The sequence below is a fragment of the Sturnus vulgaris genome, chromosome 26 (assembly GCF_052056855.1).
Source record: "Sturnus vulgaris isolate bStuVul1 chromosome 26, bStuVul1.hap1, whole genome shotgun sequence".
Taxonomy (NCBI): domain Eukaryota; kingdom Metazoa; phylum Chordata; class Aves; order Passeriformes; family Sturnidae; genus Sturnus; species Sturnus vulgaris.
This window is the reverse complement of record NC_142268.1, coordinates 3,148,557-3,169,587: the sequence shown is the minus strand read 5'-3', so window position 1 is coordinate 3,169,587 and position 21,031 is coordinate 3,148,557. Positions and strand designations below refer to the sequence as shown.

General features: G+C 50.2%; 2 protein-coding genes across 5 annotated transcripts in view; one reads left to right on the top strand and one right to left on the bottom strand.

The window, feature by feature from the left end:
* CPAMD8 (C3 and PZP like alpha-2-macroglobulin domain containing 8) overlaps window positions 1-13,949 on the top strand; it is a 54,870-nt gene extending 40,921 nt beyond the window's left edge. For 2 of the 4 annotated variants that reach the window (XM_088179070.1, XM_088179069.1), the window contains exons 37-43: window positions 1,854-1,928; window positions 2,402-2,507; window positions 2,592-2,702; window positions 3,318-3,530; window positions 4,324-4,398; window positions 9,446-9,614; window positions 10,216-13,949. In XM_088179070.1, the coding sequence (XP_088035196.1) occupies window positions 1,854-1,928; window positions 2,402-2,507; window positions 2,592-2,702; window positions 3,318-3,530; window positions 4,324-4,398; window positions 9,446-9,614; window position 10,216 (750 nt within the window). In that variant the 3' untranslated portion in view covers window positions 10,217-13,949. Of the gene's footprint in view, window positions 1-1,853; window positions 1,929-2,401; window positions 2,508-2,591; window positions 2,703-3,317; window positions 3,531-4,323; window positions 4,399-9,418; window positions 9,615-10,215 lie in introns of all 4 variants that reach the window. The other 2 variants (XM_088179068.1, XM_088179067.1) reach the window with 1 other exon arrangement.
* Window positions 13,950-14,522: 573 nt separating this feature from the next.
* F2RL3 (F2R like thrombin or trypsin receptor 3) lies at window positions 14,523-16,857 on the bottom strand. The gene is made up of 2 exons (XM_014882946.2): window positions 16,724-16,857; window positions 14,523-15,959 (listed from the first exon to the last, which is right to left on the bottom strand). The coding sequence occupies exons 1-2, from the start codon at window positions 16,797-16,799 to the stop codon at window positions 14,890-14,892; spliced, it is 1,146 nt and encodes a 381-aa protein (XP_014738432.2). The 5' UTR covers window positions 16,800-16,857; the 3' UTR covers window positions 14,523-14,889.
* Between the last annotated feature and the right edge of the window lie 4,174 nt (window positions 16,858-21,031).

Sequence of the window (21,031 nt, the reverse complement as noted above, 5' to 3'; positions counted from 1 at the left end):
CGTGTTTTTTTGACACCACCTTGAGCAGAGGCAGGTCCATCCTTGTCCCTGCTGCCTTTTCCCTGCCACCCCAGCCATTCCCTGCCCTGCAGTGCAGGGGCTGGGCTGTAAATCAGGATTTTCCCTGTCCCAGGCTGGAGCAGCCCCCAGGGCAGTGCTGCTTAATGAGAGCTCTGTGCACACCCCGGGCAGCCCGGCCACAAATCCCCCTAATAATGCTGGATGTCGACAGGGTCAGGAGGTCACCCCGGGCTGGGATATATCAAACCTCACCAGAAAAAATGCAGATTGAGCTGAGCTGAGCTGGGCTGGGCTGGGCTGGGCTGAGCTGAGCTGAGCTGGGCTGGGCTGAGCAGCTCCCGGGGGCGCCGGCGTCTCCCAGCTCTCATAAAATCACTGTGTGAATAACAACAGCCACCACCGGCCCCTAAAAGTATAGGGAGAAATTAAATTGGCCCTTTCCATATTGTGTGGGACTTAAACACGCGTTGCTTGGCTTGTTACAGGAATGGCAGGAGCAGGGTTTTACAAGGAGGAGCTCTCAGCTGAGCAGTCACAGCTGAAGATGCTGGTGGCAGGTTTGGGAAAATTCAGTGGGAATGCTGCTTGTTTCATGTAATTCTAAATAATAATTATAATCATTCTAAATCATTAATTCTAAATAATTCATTCTAAATAATAGTAGTGATAATAATAATTTGTTCCCTTTTCCACAGAGATTTTACCCTGCTATCTCAAAGTAACTTAAGAATATTCAAAACCATAAAAAAACCCCACAAGAATATCCCTACGTTACAAATGGGATTGTCTGACAGAGGTTAAAGTAATGGGGAAGTTTGGAGAATAGAATTATAGAATAGAGTGCTCTGGCCCCATCTTGGCTCCCCAAACTTTGATTAAAACCCAAAAGTCCTTTTCCACAAACCCTCATCCTGCCCAGCTTCAGTATTAGATATTTTCCACAGGACAGATGCATTCCAAATACAAATTATCAAAATAGTTATGCTTGATCAGGCAGGACAGGCACGGTATTGAGATGTTCCAAGTGCAGAAATCACAAAGGAGGAACTTTTGGAAAATTGCAAAGCAAGGTTTGGAGATGTGGGAAGTGCCCTTAGATGCTGTTCAGATGTTCCTTAGACGTGCAGATAAAAAGCAGAGAGGTGGCTCTGTAGCCCTGCCTGGTACAATGCAAACCCCAAACCCCAAATCCCTGGGCTGGAAGGGGGAGAAGATGAGGAGCAGAGCCTGGCCTGACCCCATTTGTCAAAAGGGAGAGTGCCTGGGGCTCTTTCAAATGGCTGCTCTTTTCAAATGTGTGGATTAATTTTCCTGGCAGAAGAATGTTTTGGATTTTTCAGCTGCTGGGAGGAGGGGACCTTCAATACCCAGTCCAGCAGGGAGATTCCCTGGTGGTCTGAGGGGGTAAATAAGAGAATTCATGGAGTGCTTTGGGATCTCTGAGGTCTTGCTGGAGCCTTGGCACTGAAAACAATCTGGGAGCTGCTCCATGAGATTATGGACGAGGCAGCAGCAGAGTCCCAGGGGATGAATGCCCTGGGGAGCAGGAGGAGCCCTCAGCTGATGCACCTGGCAGGAATTCCTCAGCAGGACACAGGGAAGGACACGGGTGGCTTTTCCCCCTCTCTCATGTGACAGCAACTTCAATCTCTTTGCATTTTCCCTCTCTTATGAAAGCACCCTTTCCAGAAGAAGAAATCCATGGAGTTGAGTGTCTGATCAGTTTTTAAGCAGCCTGAAATCTTTATTTATTCTCTCATTTCTACCTGTTGGCTATAAAATGAGATTAAGCTAAACATGATGATTTCTAATTTTTTTTTTTTTACCCCCAGTTATTGATGAACAAGCAAATTGGGTTAAAAAGATATGAAGTGGATGGAAGAAAAGTCCTATTTTATTTTGATGAGGTAATGGCTTTGTTTCTTATAATTATGTTGGATTTTAATGAAAGACAAATGACCAGGGGACAAGGCACAGGCAGAATGTTGGGGATCTTTGCTTGAGCCTCTTTTGCTGCAGGTGGGTGTTGTGGTTTTACTTGAAAACTAAAGTATAATAGAGGCAGGTGATTCACTTCAGACCATGGAGTAGATATCACTTAGATTTTTTTGCCTTGAAATTATCTCACTTTGAGGTACAACTAGTAGTGCTAAATGCAGAATAATTTAAATTTCACAGGCCTGAGAGTGGAAGGTGAGATCTCTCTTGGCTTGGTCAGCAGAGCATCCTGGTTTAGTTCATCCATTTTATTCATTATGTCTGTCCCTGTGCTTGGAGTATTGGAGGGGTCTTTGAGTTACTTTGGGGCACGTGCTGTGTTCATTTGTCTCTCTCTTCTCTTCAAGTGTAGTTTTTGAGTCTTTTACACCATTTCACACAGATTCCCAGCCAGTGCATGACCTGTGTGAAGTTCCAGGCTTTCAGAGAGCACATAGTTGGGAAAACAGCCCCTGTTCCCATCAAAGTGTACGATTACTACGAGCCAGGTTTGTGCCTGTTTGCCTTTGATCCCAGCTGACATCAGAGCTGCAGGCAGGAGGCTCAGCTGTGATTTCTCCTCCTTGCTGCAGCTTTTGAAGCCACTCGTTTCTACAACGTGAGTGAGAACAGCCCCCTGGCCCGGGAGCTCTGCGATGGCCCGACCTGCAACGAGGTGGAAAGCTCAGCCAGCCAGTGGGTTGGTGAGTTAGCCCAAAACCACACAGGTCTTTTGGAAAAACGGGACCCACTTGGTGTTCTGAACTCAAAATGAAATTTAGACAAACGTTGTGTTTCACTCTCTGCCTTAGTGGAAGTTTCACAGAGGGTTGGGGGGTTGCAGTGGTGCTCTTCAGGCACCAAAGGGACTGGGATTTGCTTCAGAGGCAAGATAAAATGTTTGATTCTGGAAGAACCTGCACAAGGGGAGGTGTGTCAGTAAACAAAGAGGTAAAAAAATCTTTGCCATGCAATTTGGTTTTCTTTCTCTCCAGTATTTTGCAATGGATTTCCACAATGAAGTGTAGGAAGATTGAACAATGTTGTACATCCCTGAAAGGAATAACTTTCCCCAGAATCCCTGTGTTCCTTTCTGTGCTCTATGGCCAAAAATATTGCATTCTCCCAAGTCAGGAATCAGTTGCACCATGCCTCTTTCAAAAAGCCAACTTCATTCCCACACCTTTTAATCCTATCAAATTTATAAATCCCCCTTCGAAATCTTAGGGAGTTCAACACAAAACCCGACAGCAGCCGAACATTCCCGCTCCCCCCTTCCCCTTGCTGTGCAGAACTGACTGGCTCGCTTGAATTCCCAGGCTTTGTCCACTCTGGCCCTTGCAACACCATCCTGGGCTGCCTGGAGGACGAGCACCTGGAGCAGTGCCTGTGCTCGCGGGACTGCGGCTACGACGGCGAGCCCGTGTGCGGCTCCGACGGGCACATCTACCCCAACCACTGCCAGATGGAGGTGGCATCCTGCAGGAACAACACCAGCATAGAGCAGATGCCCATGGCTCAGTGCTCTGCCTGTAGGTTTCCTTTATTTCCCTCTCGCTGTCGTGTTTTAGTGTCACAAGTTGTTCAGGTTGATTTTCCGTGCCTGTGGTAGGGAAAGGAGGAGGATTCCAAACTTGCCCTGTGTGATTTTGCTGTACAGCTGGTTAAGTGATAAGGGCAGCTGCTTTTCAGCCTGAAATAACTGTAGTTTTCCTTTACTTCTCTCTCCTGTCGTGTTTTAGAGTGTCACAAGTTGTTCAGGTTGATTTTTCCGTGCCTGTGGTAGGGAAAGGAGGAGGATTCCAAACTTGCTCTGTGTGATTTTGCTGTTCATAGTACAGCTGGTTAAGTGATAAAGGCTTTTCAGCTTGAAATAACTGTAGGTTTCCTTTACTTCCCTCTTCTGTCATGTTTTAGAATGTTACAAATCCTCGTTCAGGTTGATTTTCTGTGCCTGTGGTAGGGAAATGAGGAGGATTCCAAACTTGCCCTGTGTAATTTTGCTGTTCATAGTACAGCTGGTTAAGTGATAAGGGCAGCTGCTTTTCAGCTTGAAGTAACTGGTTTTCTGTTCTCATGAATACATGTTTTACCAGTCAGAATGAACTGAAGAGAAAATTAGTGATACTGTTTGATCTGAAGTGAATACTCCTGGATAAAAATTAAATCCATGAAATGTAATAAGCTTTGGAGATCCTGCATGGGCTTTCAAGGTGTGTAGTGTGTCAGGGAACTGATTATGCCACCTCTGGAAATGCAAACCCTTTCTAGAGATGCATTAACGAATTATGTGACCAATGAGTTTATTTTTCTTTGTATTTGCAGCCAAGAACTTGCCAGAAGAAAGGGAGACACACTCCCACACAGCTGAGCAGCCCAGTGTTCCCCAGACTCCAGCAGGTAATGCAATACCTTTGCATTTATCCAAAAGCTTTCTCTTTAGTAAGATTAAAGCTTGTCCTGTCTCTGTATTAAGTACAGGTGGCTCTCAAGCACATTTTAAGTAAAGATGCTGAAATTCTCCATCTTATAGAAAAGTGAGAATATTCAGAAATCAGAAAAAAAAAATGAAGAGGTGAAGGAAACTGAGGATGAGAGGTATTCAGTAGCAGACAGCTCTCCTAGTCCTTTTCCTTTCAGGAAATCATGCAGGAATCCTGCTCAGTTCAGCCCCTGCAGGATTTAGATCATTGTTTGTAGGAGTAGACAACCGACCCCCCTATTTTCTCAGCCTTGCTGTGTTTGAACAACACACTCTCTGTGATCTTTTCTCCACTATTAAGCTGGAAAGATCCCATTTAAAGCCAGGCTGATGTAATGTGTTCCAACAAACAACTGAGCAGGACGTGACCACAGCCCAAACCAAGGACTCGAATCCAGGTGGATTAACTTTGTCCCTGCAGTTCTGTGCAATAATGGAGCTGGCAGCCTTGGTTCTCTCAGAGCTGCTGTTTGGAATAAAGAGCCTTAGTGAACAAAAATGTTAAGGTCAGTGGATGGAGTAGCCAGGAATTTGGCTGCTCATTTTATTTGGTGCTTATATTCATGCACTTTTTTCCAAGACTCGTGTCGAACTCGCTCATGGCTCACAATAAATCTCACCAAGAAGCAGTGGAGGGTCAATAGAATAGCTTGTTTTGTGCTGTTTCTAGTAAATAAACTGGACTAGATTTTTCCTGGCTGCTTTCCACTCATTAATTTTCCCCTGGCCTCTAACTCTCCCAACAAATTGGTGAAACCAGTTCAGTTCTTCAGGAGAAGCCTCTGTGCCTCCTCATGTCCTCCTTGTGCAGCAGGGCCAGACTAACCCATGTCCAACATGAGGCACCATTCTGATCTTTCCCTTCTGGACAGTTCTGTTATTAAGGTGCAAAAACATGGTGAATATTCCATTCTGACATTCAGTCTTAGTGTTTAATGTCTCTACTATTTTCCTCCCCTTTGTTTTCCCTGGACTTATTGTGAATATATCTATATCTTGTTGCCTTTTATTCCATGCCCATGCCATGTGCTCAGCATGCAAACTCTGCAATCTGAGCCCGTTCAAGCAGCATTCCCAAACTGTTCCATTTGGGCAATGCTGGAATGTGAGGCCATACTGAGGTGTACAAAAACGGGGCTGCCACTACAATATTTTCAAATTAAAATTTGATATGATTACCTGGGGGGAAAAAAATGATGGAAGTTGATGGTAATCCACAATCCAAAAAATGTTCAGAGCAGAGTTTCTAAAATAATCTGCATTGAAGTCAAAGGAAAATCCCTCTGTGGTTTATATTCTGAATTGACAGAAAGAGTGCTGGCTCAGAAGGAGCTAAAGGGGAAAATCTGATTTTTTTGTGTGGCATTGATATGCAGATTTTAGATGGACAACCTTGAGTGCCATAAGGGTGTTTGTCAAAGCACGAGCACTTGGAGCTGACTTTGCCCTGAGATCTGGGAGTGCCCAAATTTCCTGGCAGGAAGATGCTGAGCTGGGAGCAGCCATGGCAGAGTGAGCATTCAGGAATCAAACTGACTAAATCCTGCCCCAGGAAAAGAGCCCAGCATGTGATTTTCATTAATCCTGCGGGCTCCTCTCAGGTCAAGCACACGGGACATGAATCAAAGTGCAGCAGATGAATGAGCCCCTCCTCACCCACGCCCTCCTGGGCTGCTGCTGCTGGAGCATGTGATGGGGTTAAGTCGGCTCAGGTGCTCCAGCAAGGGCTCTGCTGAGCCGTGCCTAAATCTGTGACTTCCTAAGAGGATGCAGAACTGCAGGAGCCGAATCAGGCTTAGGGCAGGGTGGTGTAAAACCGACTGGGTGTGTTAATCTGCAGGAAATGCCCGTTCTCAGAGAGGCACGGGGTGTTTGTGCTGTCTGGAATCCTCCTGGGTTTGCCATGAGCCTGGTGCAGCTCAGCCTGGGCTGGTGGATGCTTTAATTGAGGTCTTGGCCGTGTTAGCCAGCAGTGGGAACAAGCAGCTGCCTGCCAGCAATCCGTGGGAAGTGCAGGATGTGTCGGGGCTCCCTCTGGCACACACAGACCCACAGTGAAGTTCCACACACACCAGTGGGTTTGCTGGAACCAATTCCAGCTGTTCAAGACGAGCAGTTGAGCATAGATGGCCCTGAAAGGTCAGAGTGCAGTGCTGTTGCTGCTGTCAGAACATTTTAAATGCATTCCCAAAGTCTGCAGCGAGGCAGAATGGCTGAGGTTTGACCTTAAAACCGCAGCTTTTTTTTTTTTTTTGTACAGATGGGTGGGATCCTCTTTGCATCTGTAGATTCTCTGATTGTGAGGGAAGCTTGCAGGGTGACAGGACTCAGCTGAAATAACTCCTGTGTGAATCCCCCTCCTCAGCTGTTCCTTCTCACAGGTGAATTGCTGAGTCTCAAAAGGGTGGAACAGGATTTTCCTGGGTGTGCTCGTGTGCCTTCACAGCCTGCTGCAATATTTGTTTGGATAGAAAGCCCTGGAGCAGGAGCTGAGTTACTAACTGGAATCTCCCTGAATTTCTGACTGTGGCTTTGCTGAGATCCTTGTCACTCCTTGGCCACAAGGACCTGGGTGGATTTTGGAGCCTGTGGGATGCCCAGTAGCTGTGATAGCATCTCTCTGGTGAAGTGGTGCTTTGATTGCTTCCAGAGATCATTAATTCTCTTCTGAAAGTGCCTAAATCTCCACTGCCAAAGGCACTCAAGGTACAGCCACTGCCCAGGCACTGATGTTGGAGGACAATATTCTGACATCACAGTGCTGTGATTCTGCAGGGCTCTGGTGGAAAACAATGCCCAGAGTGTGGGGCAGCAGTGCTGGGGGTCCCAGTGCTGCTGTGAGCAGGGAGCCCCCCCAGGCTCGGGTCTCTGGCCCTGCCTTCTCCCCACAGCCGTGTCCTTTACACAGTTTTGTTTTAGTAATTAGAAAGGTTAATGGCTGGAACTGGAACAAAATTCTAGGTGGAATTATGACACTTTTGTTTGGTGGTGGTGTTTTGCTTGGTTTTTTGTTCTTGTTTGTTTGTTTTTTTTAATTAAATGCCATCACCCTCACCAGCTCCTACCAGGAGCATCAGCCTGAGCTCTGCTTCCAGGTGGAGTCATCCCCAAAATTTCCCTGGCTGGAGTGTTCCCCACAGGGCTGCAGCTCTTTCAGGATTGATTGAACTGGCACAGGGCTGTTTTTCCTCTGCCCCCATCACTGCTCAGCAAACATTGGCCCCGGCACAAACATTTGGGGCTGGGGGAGTGGTTTGTGTGCAGAGGAAACGTCGGCCTGTGCTCTTTGCTTGGACTCCAGCACTGAATTCCTGGGAAGAGTCAGTTCTGTGATGTTCATCCCATCCCTGGTGGACAGCAATCACCCATTCATAGAAGAGCTCATGGTCTGGCAGGTTCTCACAGGGAGGAGGCCAAGAAGGAGTGAACAGAGCCTGACTCCCCTGCCCAGTGCTGGGAGGATGTGGGAGGCAACAGGGAAGATCCTTCAGATATTTTATTTCTAGAGAACAAACATTTTCAAAGGCCTTGATGAGTGTTCTCTTTAAATCCAGCCAGCTTTGGGTGGGGGGGAGCTTTTCCTCCCTGCAATAATTCTGCCTCAGTGCTTGCTTTGGTTTGGATTAGAGCAGTGTACACAGAGAGCAAGCAGGAAGGATGGACAGCTGAGCTGGCTCCAGGGGCAGTTCAGGAAACACAGATCTCTGCCATTCCTAGAAGTCTGATCTTGCAGCTTTACCCTCTGGACAGGAGCAGTCACCCAGCACAGCCTGGTGTGAGTGGGGTGTGTGCTGTGAGAGGGACCTGCCAGGGCCAGCACAGACTGGGGGGAGTGGGAAGAGGAGAAATTCTGCTCCTGCCTGTGCTGGGACTGTCCCTACACGAGGGGATGGAAGTTTCAGTGCTGTGTGACTGTGCTGGGGCAGAGGTGCCTCAGCTCCTCATTCAGGCTGAGTCAGTGGCTTTGCTGTGGCTTCCTGGCCTTGAAATCCTCACACTTGTTGGGCTGGAAAGAAAACCTGCACTGCTCAGTCACCAAGCCAGCTGTTCCCTCCAGCTTTGTCACTGGTTTTATGAAATGCTGCACAGCTGAGAGCACACAGAACATGTCCCTGTGTGGATGGGGCTCTCCTTACCTGAGGTGCCTGGTGACAGGAGAGATTTTCAGGGTGCAGAGTGAATCCCCTGTGCCATCTGCCCTCTGCATGGCACTTTTATCTCACTGTGTGCAGCCCTCAGGGTGATGGGTCTGAGCTTCAGCACCTCAGTTAATTCCATGCTGGAAAAGGAGACTTGGAGATTTTTTCAGACTACATTGCCCTTTCCCTCCTTTTATATCCCTTTTTCCCCTTGTTTCTTCTTCTTTCCCCCTTTATTTTCTCATTTCCCCTCCTTGTTTCCTCCTTTTCCCACCCTTATTTGCCTTCCCCCCTTGTTTTCCCTTTTCCTCCTTGTTTCCCCTTTACCCCTCTCTTTGTTCCCCCTCTTTCCTTTCATTTTATTCCAGTGCCCAGGTCTCAGACTGGGAAATTGCAAACTGCTTTGGCAGCAGCTTCTCCCCTCCCCTATGAATGCCAGCAAGCACCTGCAGGTCAGCAGACACCTGCAGCCCCCTTCCCTTGTCTGTGACCAAAATCCTGTCACCTGCAGCCTCCTTCCCTGTGTCTGTGACCAAAACCCTGTCACCTGCAGCCCCTTTCCCTGTGTCTGTGACCAAAATCCTGTCACCTGCAGCCTCCTTCCCTGTGTCTGTGACCAAAATCCTGTCACCTGCAGCCCCTTTCCCTGTGTCTGTGACCAAAATCCTGTCACCTGCAGCCTCTTTCCCTGTGTCTGTGACCAAAATCCTGACACCTGCAGCCCCCTTCCCTTGTGTCTGACTAAACCCTTCCTTCTCCTGCCCTGCCCTGCCCTGCCCTGTGTGGTGCTGGGGTGCAGCTCCTGCAGCTCTGGTTCCCCCGGCAGCCGAGGAGGGGCCCCCCCTGCACACAGACCTGTCCTATTACTCCTACGAGTACGACCCCGACGCCTTCGCCGTGGATGCCGACGTGTTCGAGGTGGTGGCAGAGCTGAGCACGGCCAGGACTCTCCAGGGAGGGGACAGCAGCCAGGGAGAGGCCACCCCAGCAGAATGGTGAGACCACAGAGGGTCAGGGCTGTGCTCTGAGCCAGCCCGGGGCATCCTTGTGCTGGGTCAGGGGTGTTTTCCCAGCTCTTTAGGGGTCAGGGGATGGGATCTTGCTGGGGCAGCTGTAAAAGGCTCAGTGACCTCAGTGGTTTCACCCCAGTGGGATGAGGGGACCTTTCACTGGGTGTGCTCAGCTGGAGGCTCCTTCTCATCAATCTTGTGATGGGGAGAGGAGGAATGGGCACAGATCTCTGCTCTGGGCCAGGGCCAGGAGCCCAGGAAGGGCTGGAGCTGTGCCAGGGCTTGGCATGGAGCTCAGGGAAAGGTTCTTCCCCCCGAGGGTGCTGGGCACTGCCCAGGCTCCCCAGGGAATGGTCCCGGCCCCAAGGCTGCCAGAGCTCCAGGAACGTTTGGACAGCGCTCTCAGGGATGCTCAGGGTGGGATTGTTGGGGGGTCTGTGCAGGGACAGGGGCTGCACTCATCATCCCTGAGGGACCCTCCCAGCTCTGTGACCTTCTCAGCTTTTCCCTGCCCAGGCTCAGTGAAGTCTTACAGAGCTGCATCACAGCAAGGTGACTTTTCTTCCTTGTGTTCTCTTTCTGACAGAAATCCATAATTTAAATAAAGAGAAGAGGCTCAGAATCGACTCCTGTATGAGTTTGTTCCTCCAGACGACCTGCTGCAGAACAGAATCCCAATGATGACTACTTCCTGATGCCCTCAGAACTGTTGGCTTTGCTGCCCCTCGGGGCAGATCTGGAGCTCTAAGGGGGACACTCAGAGTTATTTTTCTGTCCATTTTCCTGCCTTCTGTGCATCCTCTTTGGAGCCCTTCCAGTGATGAGAGACCAATAAGCTGTGCCCTCTAGGTGAGAAAAATAGGGGCTGGAATTCAAACCTATAGAGCATTTCCAAGTGTTTTCTCTGCTATCAGGATATTCTGCAAATGCCATTTCCTAGCTACACTTAGAAGCTAAGTCCAGGCCTTGTGCTTAGCTGAACTGCTGTTTGAGGAAACATGGCTGAGAAGTTATTTTGCTCAAATCATAATAATAAAAATCAGCGTGTTTTGCCAATTATGACACAGCAAGAGGCTACTCATCTTCCCCAGCCCATCAGTCTGCTGCACCCATGAGAGAAACACTTCCCTGGGGCTCCACAGTTCAGGGAAGTTGTTGGGAGGTACATTTTACCTGAGAAAACTCCAATCCACTGCCAGGGCTGAAAGGCTCCGTGTCTGCTGCTGTGTGCTGGCCTCAGGTGGGCGTTTGCAGCCCCAGCAGAGGCAGGGATGAGGTGGGGGAGCCCTCTTTGTGTTGCACTATGTGCTGACAGGGGCTGCTTGCAGCCTTCTCAGCCTCTTTCCTCCTCAAAGTCTGGCTTGAAAATGAACCTGGCCGAGGCACAGCCCTTTTAAATGTTTGCCTGACTTCACCAACCCCTCTTATTTTGCTCCCACTGGCATCCAGCACAGCATGTTCTGGTCCTGGTGTTCCTTGCCCAGGCCCTGGCTCTGCTGGCCAGCACCAATCCCTGGTGTCACAGGCTGGACTCCCTGGGTCTGACCTGCCCCAAGCAACGTGGCAAAACTTAAAAAGAAAAGCTTTGTCTTTCCAAAAGTGCAGGAGCCAAGATTTTTGAGTTTCCCTTCCTGCCTGGAGCAGCATTGTTCTCTTTGGAGGAGTTACATGCAATTGCCTCTTGCAAAATAGTGTTAATATTTTATCTTCCCACTTCTATTGTTACCAGGACCCAGAGCAGGGTGGAAACTCCTTTTGAGGGTGTTTATTGGTGAATGGAAATGGAAAAAAAAAAGCCCAGCTCCATTCATTTTTAAGGCTTGTTTACACAGGAACCATGACAAGAATATATCCCAGTATAGACATTCCATTCCAGAATAAAGGCAAGTTTTTTTCCAGAAAAATGTCCACATGGGGACAACCAGGAGGTGTCCCAGAGGTTGGCCATGTGTAGTTTCCAGTCCTTTTTGTCTGGGGCCAGACATTTGCAGAGTGCAGTTGACATGATGAAGGTCTGGGTCTTGAAATTCCCAGAAATTTTGGAGCTGCCTGGCTGGCAGCTTTGCCAGCCTTCCCTCGTGGCTGCTCCCAGGATCCTGAGGGTTCTGCCCCATGTCTGGGGTGTGCAGGGCCAGACCCTGCCCTCACCCTGGCAGCTGCATTCCTGCCTGGCAGGTAAATAAATGCTTTTAAACTAAATTCCACCTCCTGTAAGCAACTGTCCTGGCAGGCACTGGCTATTGTGTACACACACAGGACTGAGTCAATATTTATCCCTGGGTAAATAACAGGCCTAGTGTGAGCTGCAACAAGATTTCTTTTTTTTTTCCTTTTTTTTCCTTTTCTAAAACTCAGAACTGCACAATACAAACCGTGCTGTTTGCTGGTTCAGGCTGCAGCTGTTCAGGGCTGTGAGTTGGGGGAATGAGGCTTTTGGTCACCCTGTGGTGTCTGTCACTGGCTTCATCCAGGAGCTGGGACCTGTGTTCTGGATTCCTCAGTCTCTTTCTGGTTTTCCTTTCCTGCTCTCTCTCACCCACTGTACACCCAGTGAACGCTTCTGGACAGAAATTTGAAGTCCTTTTGAATTGCTTGGTCCTCTCACAGATCCTTGGGCACTCAGACCTCCCCCTGGGGATGAGGAGGTGAGGCTGGGGAGTTCCAGCCAGGAATTAAACCTGGCTTTCTTCACTTTCCTCAGGCTCTGGCACATGTAATGTCCCAGTTCCAGATGCAGACATGCCCCTGTTGCTGCCAGGTAAATAATTCCTGCTGGTGGTGCCAGCCCATCAATCAGGGCCTTGTCTGAGGGGTCTCTGTGCCAGGGCTTGAGGCAGAGGAGTCTGACTTCTGTTTTACAATTCAAAGTAAAGCCAGAGAGCCCTGGACCCTCAGAAGGCAAAGGCAGAGCAGCCTGAATGTCCTCAGAGGCAGCCAGAGCAGGGCAGTGTGTGGGAGGGGAGGGGACAGGATTTCTGGATCCTGACTTCACCCCCAGTGCTTCTGCCCAGCCTTGGCAGCCTCTGCCTGCCCCTGCTCCTGCTACACCAAACCAGCTCCTCTTTGTAGCTAAAAAGAAAAAAAGGTGATTTTTATTTAAAGAATTGAATCAAGGAACCTGCAGTTACCCCACTGTGGTTGCCTTTTCCCCCATCACAGGAATAAAGGAGATCTCTGCTCTCTGCTCCACCCTGGCTGAGGGTCCAGAGCTTTCCCCTGTCCCACCTTTGCTGTTCATGTTCTTGTAACCATCATTAATTTTTATTTAGGGAAAAAAAAAAGCATAGATTATTTTTCCTCCATTCTTCCACATCCTGCTTGGAATACAGAGACTTTAGGACTGGGTCCCTGAGCACCCCTGGACACAGCCCAGCTGCACAGACTCAAAGCCATTCTCAGGCTTTGGCCCAGTTCTGGCCCTGAAGCTGCTCAGTCCCTCCTGTCCCTGAGAGCACAAGGACATCTCAGGCTCCCACTTTGTGCACCTCAGCCAGTCAGTTTAGAGAGGATTGATTTTATTTTTTTTTTCCACCAAGGAAATGACCAGCTGGGTGCTGGAAAGCCAAAGGCAGCAAGGCCAGCAGCAGCTACTGCTGCTTTGGGTTTTTTCTGGCTTTTGCCTCCCTCTGTCAAAGAGATGCTTCTCCTTTCCTTTTCCTGATGGTCCCTCACTGCAAGAGGAGAAAAGTGCCAGTGGTTTTGTAAGACACAGAAATTGCTTCTTCCATCGAGTTCTGTGACTGAATAGCTGCAGCAGTGCTACTTATCAGTGATTGATGCTTGCAATTCTTCCGAGGAAATTAATATTTATATATTTGTAACTGTACATTATGCAGAGTAATCATTACCATGGTATTTATTTTAAAGCAATAGTTCCCCTTGTTCTTTCTTGTCCTGTGTTTTGGTCTTGCCTCCTTCCCTCCTTCTTAATCAGCCTCAGTAGAAAGCAAATACCAGAAGAATGTTCAGCTTGCTTGAAGAACTTCCCTGACACACCAGCACTTGCTTTGCTCACACTGACTGTTGACATTTAATGCACAATAACCTGGTTTTCATTATTGTGAATAGAGAAACTATTTAGAAAACCTCTACCAGCCTGGGTTTGGGGGTTTTTTTAGTCCCTGCTGTTTCTGACTGAGTGCCCAGCACCCCGAGCCCAGCTTTGTGTTTCCCTTTTGCCCCCCACACACAGGTACACACAAACAGCTCTCTGACCAGTTGTTGGTTTGTTCACACACATCTTAGCAAGTCTGAGTCCAGAAAAGTGTTTGTTTTAGATTCTGATAAATATTTTATTAAAAACTGATTTTAAGACAATCATCTCTGCCTCTTATTCACGCTTTAGGCTGTCAAGCCTGTGCTGGGAAAACTGAAGAATTAAGGAGCTCTAAAGAGGTTTATTGCTCATTTTCTACCTGGCTGCTCACAGGGCTGTGCCCCAGTTGTGTCTGAGGGATGAGCTGGCTGCATTTTGTCAGATTTGCAGCAACAAACCTGAGCACCTCTTTGATCAGAGACAGCTTTTGGCTGGGGGTGACATTACACAAAGAGAGTGTGGAGTACCAGTTTGCTCCACTCCTACTTTACTATTTCACTTCATGAGACGTCTTTTTTTTTTTTTTTTTTTTTTACAAAAATCCATTAATACAACCTTTGCCTCAAAGAAATGATGGATGCCAAGAGTTATTTGCAAAAACAGGGATGAGTGAATGGGATTTTTACACCTTTTACCAACTGTGGGCTGTCATTACTGAGGAGTTGCTTACAAATCAAGCCAAAAATGATTTTGCTACACAAGCCAGTGCTCTGCACTCTTTTGACAGACTGGTTTAGTTTAGGAGAGTATCTTTTGAAACATTCAGTAATTTGGTTTTGCAATGATAGCTCTTTTTCAGGATGGGAATATGCATTCAAGGACAGTGAGCAAGCCAGGAGCAGGATTAGCAGGCAGAGAGCAGCCAGGTGAGGAGCAGCAGACCCGGCTGTATGGGGACGAACATCCCTGGTGCTGTGTGAGCAGCTGAGAAGCTGCAGGCAGTGTCCCAGTAAAGGATGGATGTGTCCAGCACCCAGCAGCTTGTCTGGGCAAAGAATCCCACAGCCTGGGTTCATCCAGCCTCATCTGTGCAGGCAGGGAAAAGCTCTTGGCTCCTGGGAAACGCTGCTCTGGGTGAAACTTGTGGAATTCCAGTGTTGAATTCACCGTACCCGCTCTGCGTGCACCGGGAGTGCCCTGGGAGCAGCGAGCCGCGCTGGAGCCTCACACCAGAGAATGTTTGGAGCGGGGCAGCGTTTCCTTGGAGGTCTTTAGGGACGCGGCGTTTTTTTTGCTGCCCTTGAAGAGTCTCCCCTTCACCTTCTCCCGGAAATCCTCCGACACGTAGTAGTAGACGAAGGGGTCGGCGCAGCTGTTGCAGGTGCTGAGGGCCAGGCTGACCATGTAGCTGAGGTACAGGCGGCCGTGCAGCCGCGAGCAGGGCCTGGAGTAGTGGAGCAGCAGCAGGATGTTGCTGGGGGCACAGAACACCACGAGGGTGACGACCACGAGGGCCGTGAGCTTGGCAGCGTGGCTGTAGCGGCTGCCCCCGCGCAGGAGGACGCGCAGCACCGCGCCCGAGCTCAGCACCAGCAGCGCCAGCGGCAGCAGGAAGGCGCAGGCGATCAGAGCCACGAAGTAATGGAAGTAGAAGCCGTCGTCCTCGTGCCTGGGCAGCACGTCGTGGCACACGGTGAGGCCTGCCCCGAGCAGCGGGTACGACTGCTGCTGCACGGCCAGCGGCAGCGTCAGCGCGGCGGCGCTGAGCCAGACGGCGGCGCAGGCACCCGCGGCCAGCGAGGGCGTGCGGAAAGCACGGGAGGAGAAAGGGTGAGCCACGGCCAGGTAGCGATCCACGCTGATGCAGGTGAGCAGCAGCACGGAGCAGTACATGTTCCCGTAGAACAGAGCCGTGGTCAGGCGGCACAGCCCTTCCCCGAAGGGCCAGTGGTTGCCCAGGAAATAGTAGGAGATCTTGAAGGGCAGCACGCAGGTGAGCAGCAGGTCGGCGGCCGCCAGGTTCATCAGGAACACGGTGGAGGTGTGGCGCTCGGCCCGGGTGGCCAGCACCCACAGGGCCAGCGCGTTGGCCGGCAGCCCCAGCAGGAACACCAGGCTGTAAAGGCACGGGATGAGCCGGACCGTGACGGCGCTGCCCAGCTGGGCACGCGTGGCCTCGGGGATCAGCAGGTAGGTGACATTGTTGACCGTGGCCTGGTCCCCAGGGATGGCTCGGGGACACGGGGTGGCCTCCGGTGTGCTGCCCTGCTCGCTGGTGCTGTTCTGAGAGTAATCTGGGAGAGGAAGGCAGCGTGTTACTCACTCAGCAGGGCAGGCTGCACACAGCTCAGCCCAAAGGCTGCTCTTTATCTTTTCTGCTGGGGTCCCTGCAACTGGGAGTGCTCTGCAAAGGCTGCTGTGTGTGATGGGCAGGAAAAGCTGCTGGCAGAGTCAGGTGTGCAGGAGCCACCCTCAGCCACCTTTCTGAGAACGTCTCCAATTCCTTTGCCCTGCGATTTCCCACAGCTCACAATGGACTGTGATGTTCTACAGCCATCAACAGGCCTGGCAATCCAGAAAACAATTCCTCTGTACAGCCATGAACAGGCCAAGGAATCCAGAGGACAATTCCTCTGTACAGACATGAATAGGCCTGGCAATCCAGAAAACAATTCTTCTGCACAGCCATGAACAGGCCTGGGAATCCAGAGGACAATTCCTCTGCCAGGCTTTCACAACAATCCAAAGGTCTGGAGCCACTCCAGTGTAAAGTTGTGGTTCTGGGAGTATAATTAGCTAAAGATTTAGCTTTCAAGTCCTTTCTAGTTTACTGCTCCTCTATTTTTCCTTTCTCTTTCTAATTTTTTCCACCCCAGCTTCTTTCTCCACTGTATCACCTCTGTCAACCTCCTGCTTCAACAAGAGCCCGCACAAAGCTCTATCAGAGCATCCTCCCATGTGAACTCATTAAAAAAATGAGTTTTCAGGGATCTTACAAAGGTCCCAAATACCCAGCGCTTTAACAAGCAGCAGCTTTGCACCAAAGGCTCACACTCACCATCGTAGTCCGAGGCCAGGCAGAGTCCCCAGAGGGCACAGCAGAGCAGGAGCCTCCTGCTGCCCAGGGTGCCCATGGCACTGCAGGGGCTGCTGCCACACCTCAGTGCCAGAGCTGTGTGGGAGCAGCAGGAACCCTGCTTACACATTTCCTCCTGCTGGCCCTTAAACTCTCGGAAGGAACGGGGCTGATCCTGGGCAGGATGAGGGAATGGAGGGGCTGTGACCACAGCTTGGACATCCCCAGCGTCAGAGCGTGGGACTGGGAGGGGCTTCTTTATCCAGACCCAAAGTGTTTCAGGGCTGCACTTCGTCCTTAGCGTGAGATGATGGCTCCAGTGACTCATCTGGGTCTCCTTCCTGCTCTGGAATATTCCTGGAAATAACAAACATGGTCGGGTTTGATGCAGTCTGCACATAAACAGAACCCACGCACCTCTGCCCATGGAAATGCTGAGCATCCTCCCACTACAGAGACCTGAGTGCCTCTGTGGGTGAGCTCAGGTCTTTTTCTAAAGCCTGAGTCACATTTTCTGGTACTACAAACAGGGAGATATCCCAGATACCAGAGCTGCAGGCCACACAGATCTCCCAGTGATTACATGGGGCTCTTGCAGACTCATGTTCTGGCAATGGAAGGGTTTTAGTGTCAGCCTTGCAGCCTCCAGATCAGGCTGGGCCCTTCAGAGTTCCCTTTTATCCCTGCTCCTGCTTCCTGGCTAAAACAGCACCAAGCACCTTCCTGATGTCACTGCAGAGGATGGTTAAAAGTCCTCTGGGTTGGAGCTCTTTGCACTTGACAGCAGCAGCAGGAGCACCATGGCACACCAAGGAGAGGACACACTTTGCTTCCTCTGATAAACCTCTGGGACAGGGGGAGCAGCTCCATGCAGCAGGAAAGGGGCCTGCAAAGGGCACACAGGAAATCCCTGCTCTTGGGGAGATAATGGGGAGCTCCAGCCACTCCTGCCCCACAAAAAGCTGCCTCTTCCCAGAGCTGAGCAGTCCCACCCTGCACAATCCCCACTCTGCCTGGGATAAGAACTCGGAGCAGCACATGGAGCTGCTGGTTGTGCCCAGAGGACAACTCAGATAATGCTGGAACAGGGACTGGCAGAGCTTAACTGAGCCTTAAGATCTTTTACTGCCTGTTCCCCCCAGCTCTAACCCCCAGGGCAGGTTCCTTCTGTGCTCTGCTCTGCACAGCAGCTCTGGGAAGCTCCCAAATCCTCTCCCACCTCCTGTGTCAGAGCCCCAGTGTGGCCCTGGCCATCATGTACACAGGAGCTCATGGCTGGAGAGGGTGCTGGGCTTTGGGTTTTGGGCTGTTCTCTGCACTCCCTGCCTGGCTCTGCAGGGGAGGAAGGACAGGAGCTGGAGCCCAGGCAGTAGGAACTGTAAATTTGGTTTGGCAACCTGAGGAGCAGCTCGTTTCTTTCTCCTCGCCTCATGAATGGCCTCTTCTGTGAAGGTTGCAAATCTGAGCCTGGCTGCTGTTTGATGAGATTCTTCTATTCCAAGGAGAAAATGATCCTATTTCCTTTGCTTTCACCATATTCCCACATCCTTGTGCCGAGCGTGTCAAGAGGTGGAGTTGCACTGGCAGGGAGGGGAAGATGCAATGTTAGATGTTTTGCTTTTGTGATTCTCTCAGGATTTATGAACCATTACAGAATGACTCATGTGGCCACATATTTTCCATGCCTCAGCCAGGATCCTTTCCATGCTCTGTATGCAAAAAATTAGCCATAATCAGGTTCAGATAGTGTGCAAATCACAGCCCTGCTTCCTATGGGCAGGTCTCTGGAGTGGAGCAGAGAGGGGTTACTCATCGCTGTATCCTTCATTTTTCAGATGCTGTGTGATCTTTAGTGACTGCCTTAGATGCAGAACAGCTTGCCTGAAAACTCTAATGCCAAAGGTTTGTCACGGCTTGTTAACATCTCTTTAAGTCGTGTGATCCTTGCCCTGTGGGGTAACAATTTGGTTTTAAAGTAATTCATTGTGCAATAGATCATCTCCCGGGAGCAGGGGCTCTTTTATTCCGTGGCTCTGAACTCAAAAAAGATCAGGCTGGGGATTTCAGAGCTCAGAGGGAGGGTACAGACACCACCTGGCCTGTCCCATACATCTTGGAGGCTTGGAAGAGCAAACTGTGGTGGGTCAAGGATGGGATTCACTGCTGCTGCTCCATTCCAGAGGGTTCCTGAGCAGCAGCTCGGAGCTCTCTTCAAGCCTCGGACACTGTCACGTCCCCTCCTTCTCCCTGGGCCAGTCTGAGATCCTCCATGGCTCCAGGGAATCCCCTCCTCTCCCTCCTGCTTGTCCCACAGCTCTCCTGCTCCTCTGGGATCCCCTCAATCCCTTCCCTGGATGATCCCATACATTCTCCTCAGCTCATGCTGCTGCAACACTCCTGAGGGTTTTCAGAGGGAGATTTCCCTGGGGGAGGTTTTTCAGAACTGCTCTTCTGCTCACTGGCAGTTTTCACTTCACACCATTAAAGTCCACATGAAGACGTTTTCCAGGAATATCTGAAGTTTATTAACACCCCTACAACTTAGTGTTCTGGAATAGATTTTTGGGGGCCTTTCTCAGCAAGATAGTGATGCTGGGGTGGGGGTACCTGGTCTGACACAGCCATCATCATCATCATCATCATCACCATCATCATCATCATCATTATCATCCTTGTCATTCCTTTTCAGCATCAAAATTCTTCGAATTCATTTTTTAGCACAGGCTAGGAGTTGCTAGACTTTAATTCAATCTTTAAATTGAACCAGTTGGTTCTAGTCCAGACCAACGGCTAAAACATGCAGAAAACCTCAATTTATGTTTGCACACACAGTTCTAGATTCTCTCACTGGTTCACAGCCCCAACTCTCCCAGTGCATCCCTGTGATGTGGAATCATGTTTTAAAAGTCCTGGAATGTTAAATACTGAACTCAGGTACTCCCTTCAGCAACTCTGAGTTTAATTGTGCAAACCATCTATACCTATTCCATCCTGCAAACCTGAAGGATGTGTTTTAGCTGTTTGCTGTTGCCAGAGCTGTCCACTGGCTGACATCTCCAAGTGCTCTCATGTCACATCTGGCTGTCCCTCCCCTCAAGTGCAGGGAACATCCCCTTTGTGAGAGGGCCAAGAGAAGACTTGTGCAAAGTGGGCTGTGTCCTCTGAGACCCCACCACCACCATTTTAATCAAATTATTCCACGCAATCAAGGCACCAGAGGATTGTTATTGGGAGAAGAACAGTTTGTTTGCCTGTGAGGGAGCAGGGGGCTGCACAGAGAGCAGAGCTGCCTTTTGTTATGGCAACGGAAGTGTTGGGGATGATGTCAAGGAAACTCCTATCAGCTCTGGGTCACATCACTACGGCTTAATTTGCAAAATCCACTCATTCATTTGTCGTGCAGAGCTCACAGGGAACACAGTTAAACATGTTATTACCCAGGAATTTGGGGAGGCTGAGGGAAAGGCGGGTGGAGGGTTATTTGCATGGTTGCAGTTGTGCTGTGTTAACCTGTAGCAGATGTGCTGGTGGGGCTGGGAGCTGGAATGAGCCCGTTCTCCTGAGCCCTGGCTGTGTTCAGGGTGGGATTCCTGCGGCCAGGCCTGGGCTGTGCCTCACTCACCTCTGCCAAAGGTGCTGCCAGGAAGGACCCAGGCTGCGAGAAGTCCCTGCCTGGCAGTGACACAATTCCAGAGCTGCAAGGGACCCACAAGGATCAAATCCAGCCCCTGTCCCTGCACAGACCCCCCAACAATCCCACCCTGAGCATCCCTGAGAGCGCTGTCCAAACGCTCCTGGAGCTCTGGCAGCCTTGGGGCCGGGACCATTCCCTGGGGAGCCTGGGCAGTGCCCAGCACCCTCGGGGGGAAGAACCTTGCCCTGAGCTCCATGCCAAGCCCTGGCACAGCTCCAGCCCTGCCCAGGTTTGCTTTTGAGACCTCTCTGGTGGAGCAACTGTGCCACCCCCTGGCCTCCCTGCTCCAGCCACGGCCTCAGCTCCAGGAGAGATTTTGGCAGCTCCCACGTGAGCGCAGCCCCAGCTCCTGTGTGGGATCTCTGCTTGCAGGAAATGGATTTCCCTTTTCAGTCAGGCTGCTGCTCACACCCCCACACAGCACTTGCTGACACACTCCTGCATCAGCACATCCTGCAGCCTGTGCAGGAACTTCAACCTTTCCATTGCATTTTTCTACCATTTAAAACCCAGTTTCAGGTCAAAGACAACCAATTCTGGGGGTTGTCACAAAATCTAAATTAGTTGAAAAGAAACGTAAAACAGTGAGAGCTGCA

Excerpts from the sequence above, each read along its gene's own strand:
- F2RL3 (XM_014882946.2), bottom strand. The coding sequence starts at position 16,799 with ATGGGCACCCTGGGCAGCAGGAGGCTCCTGCTCTGCTGTGCCCTCTGG. Across the intron at positions 15,960-16,723 it reads CCTGGCCTCGGACTACGATG|ATTACTCTCAGAACAGCACC; the intron begins GTGAGTGTGAGC and ends TTCCTCTCCCAG.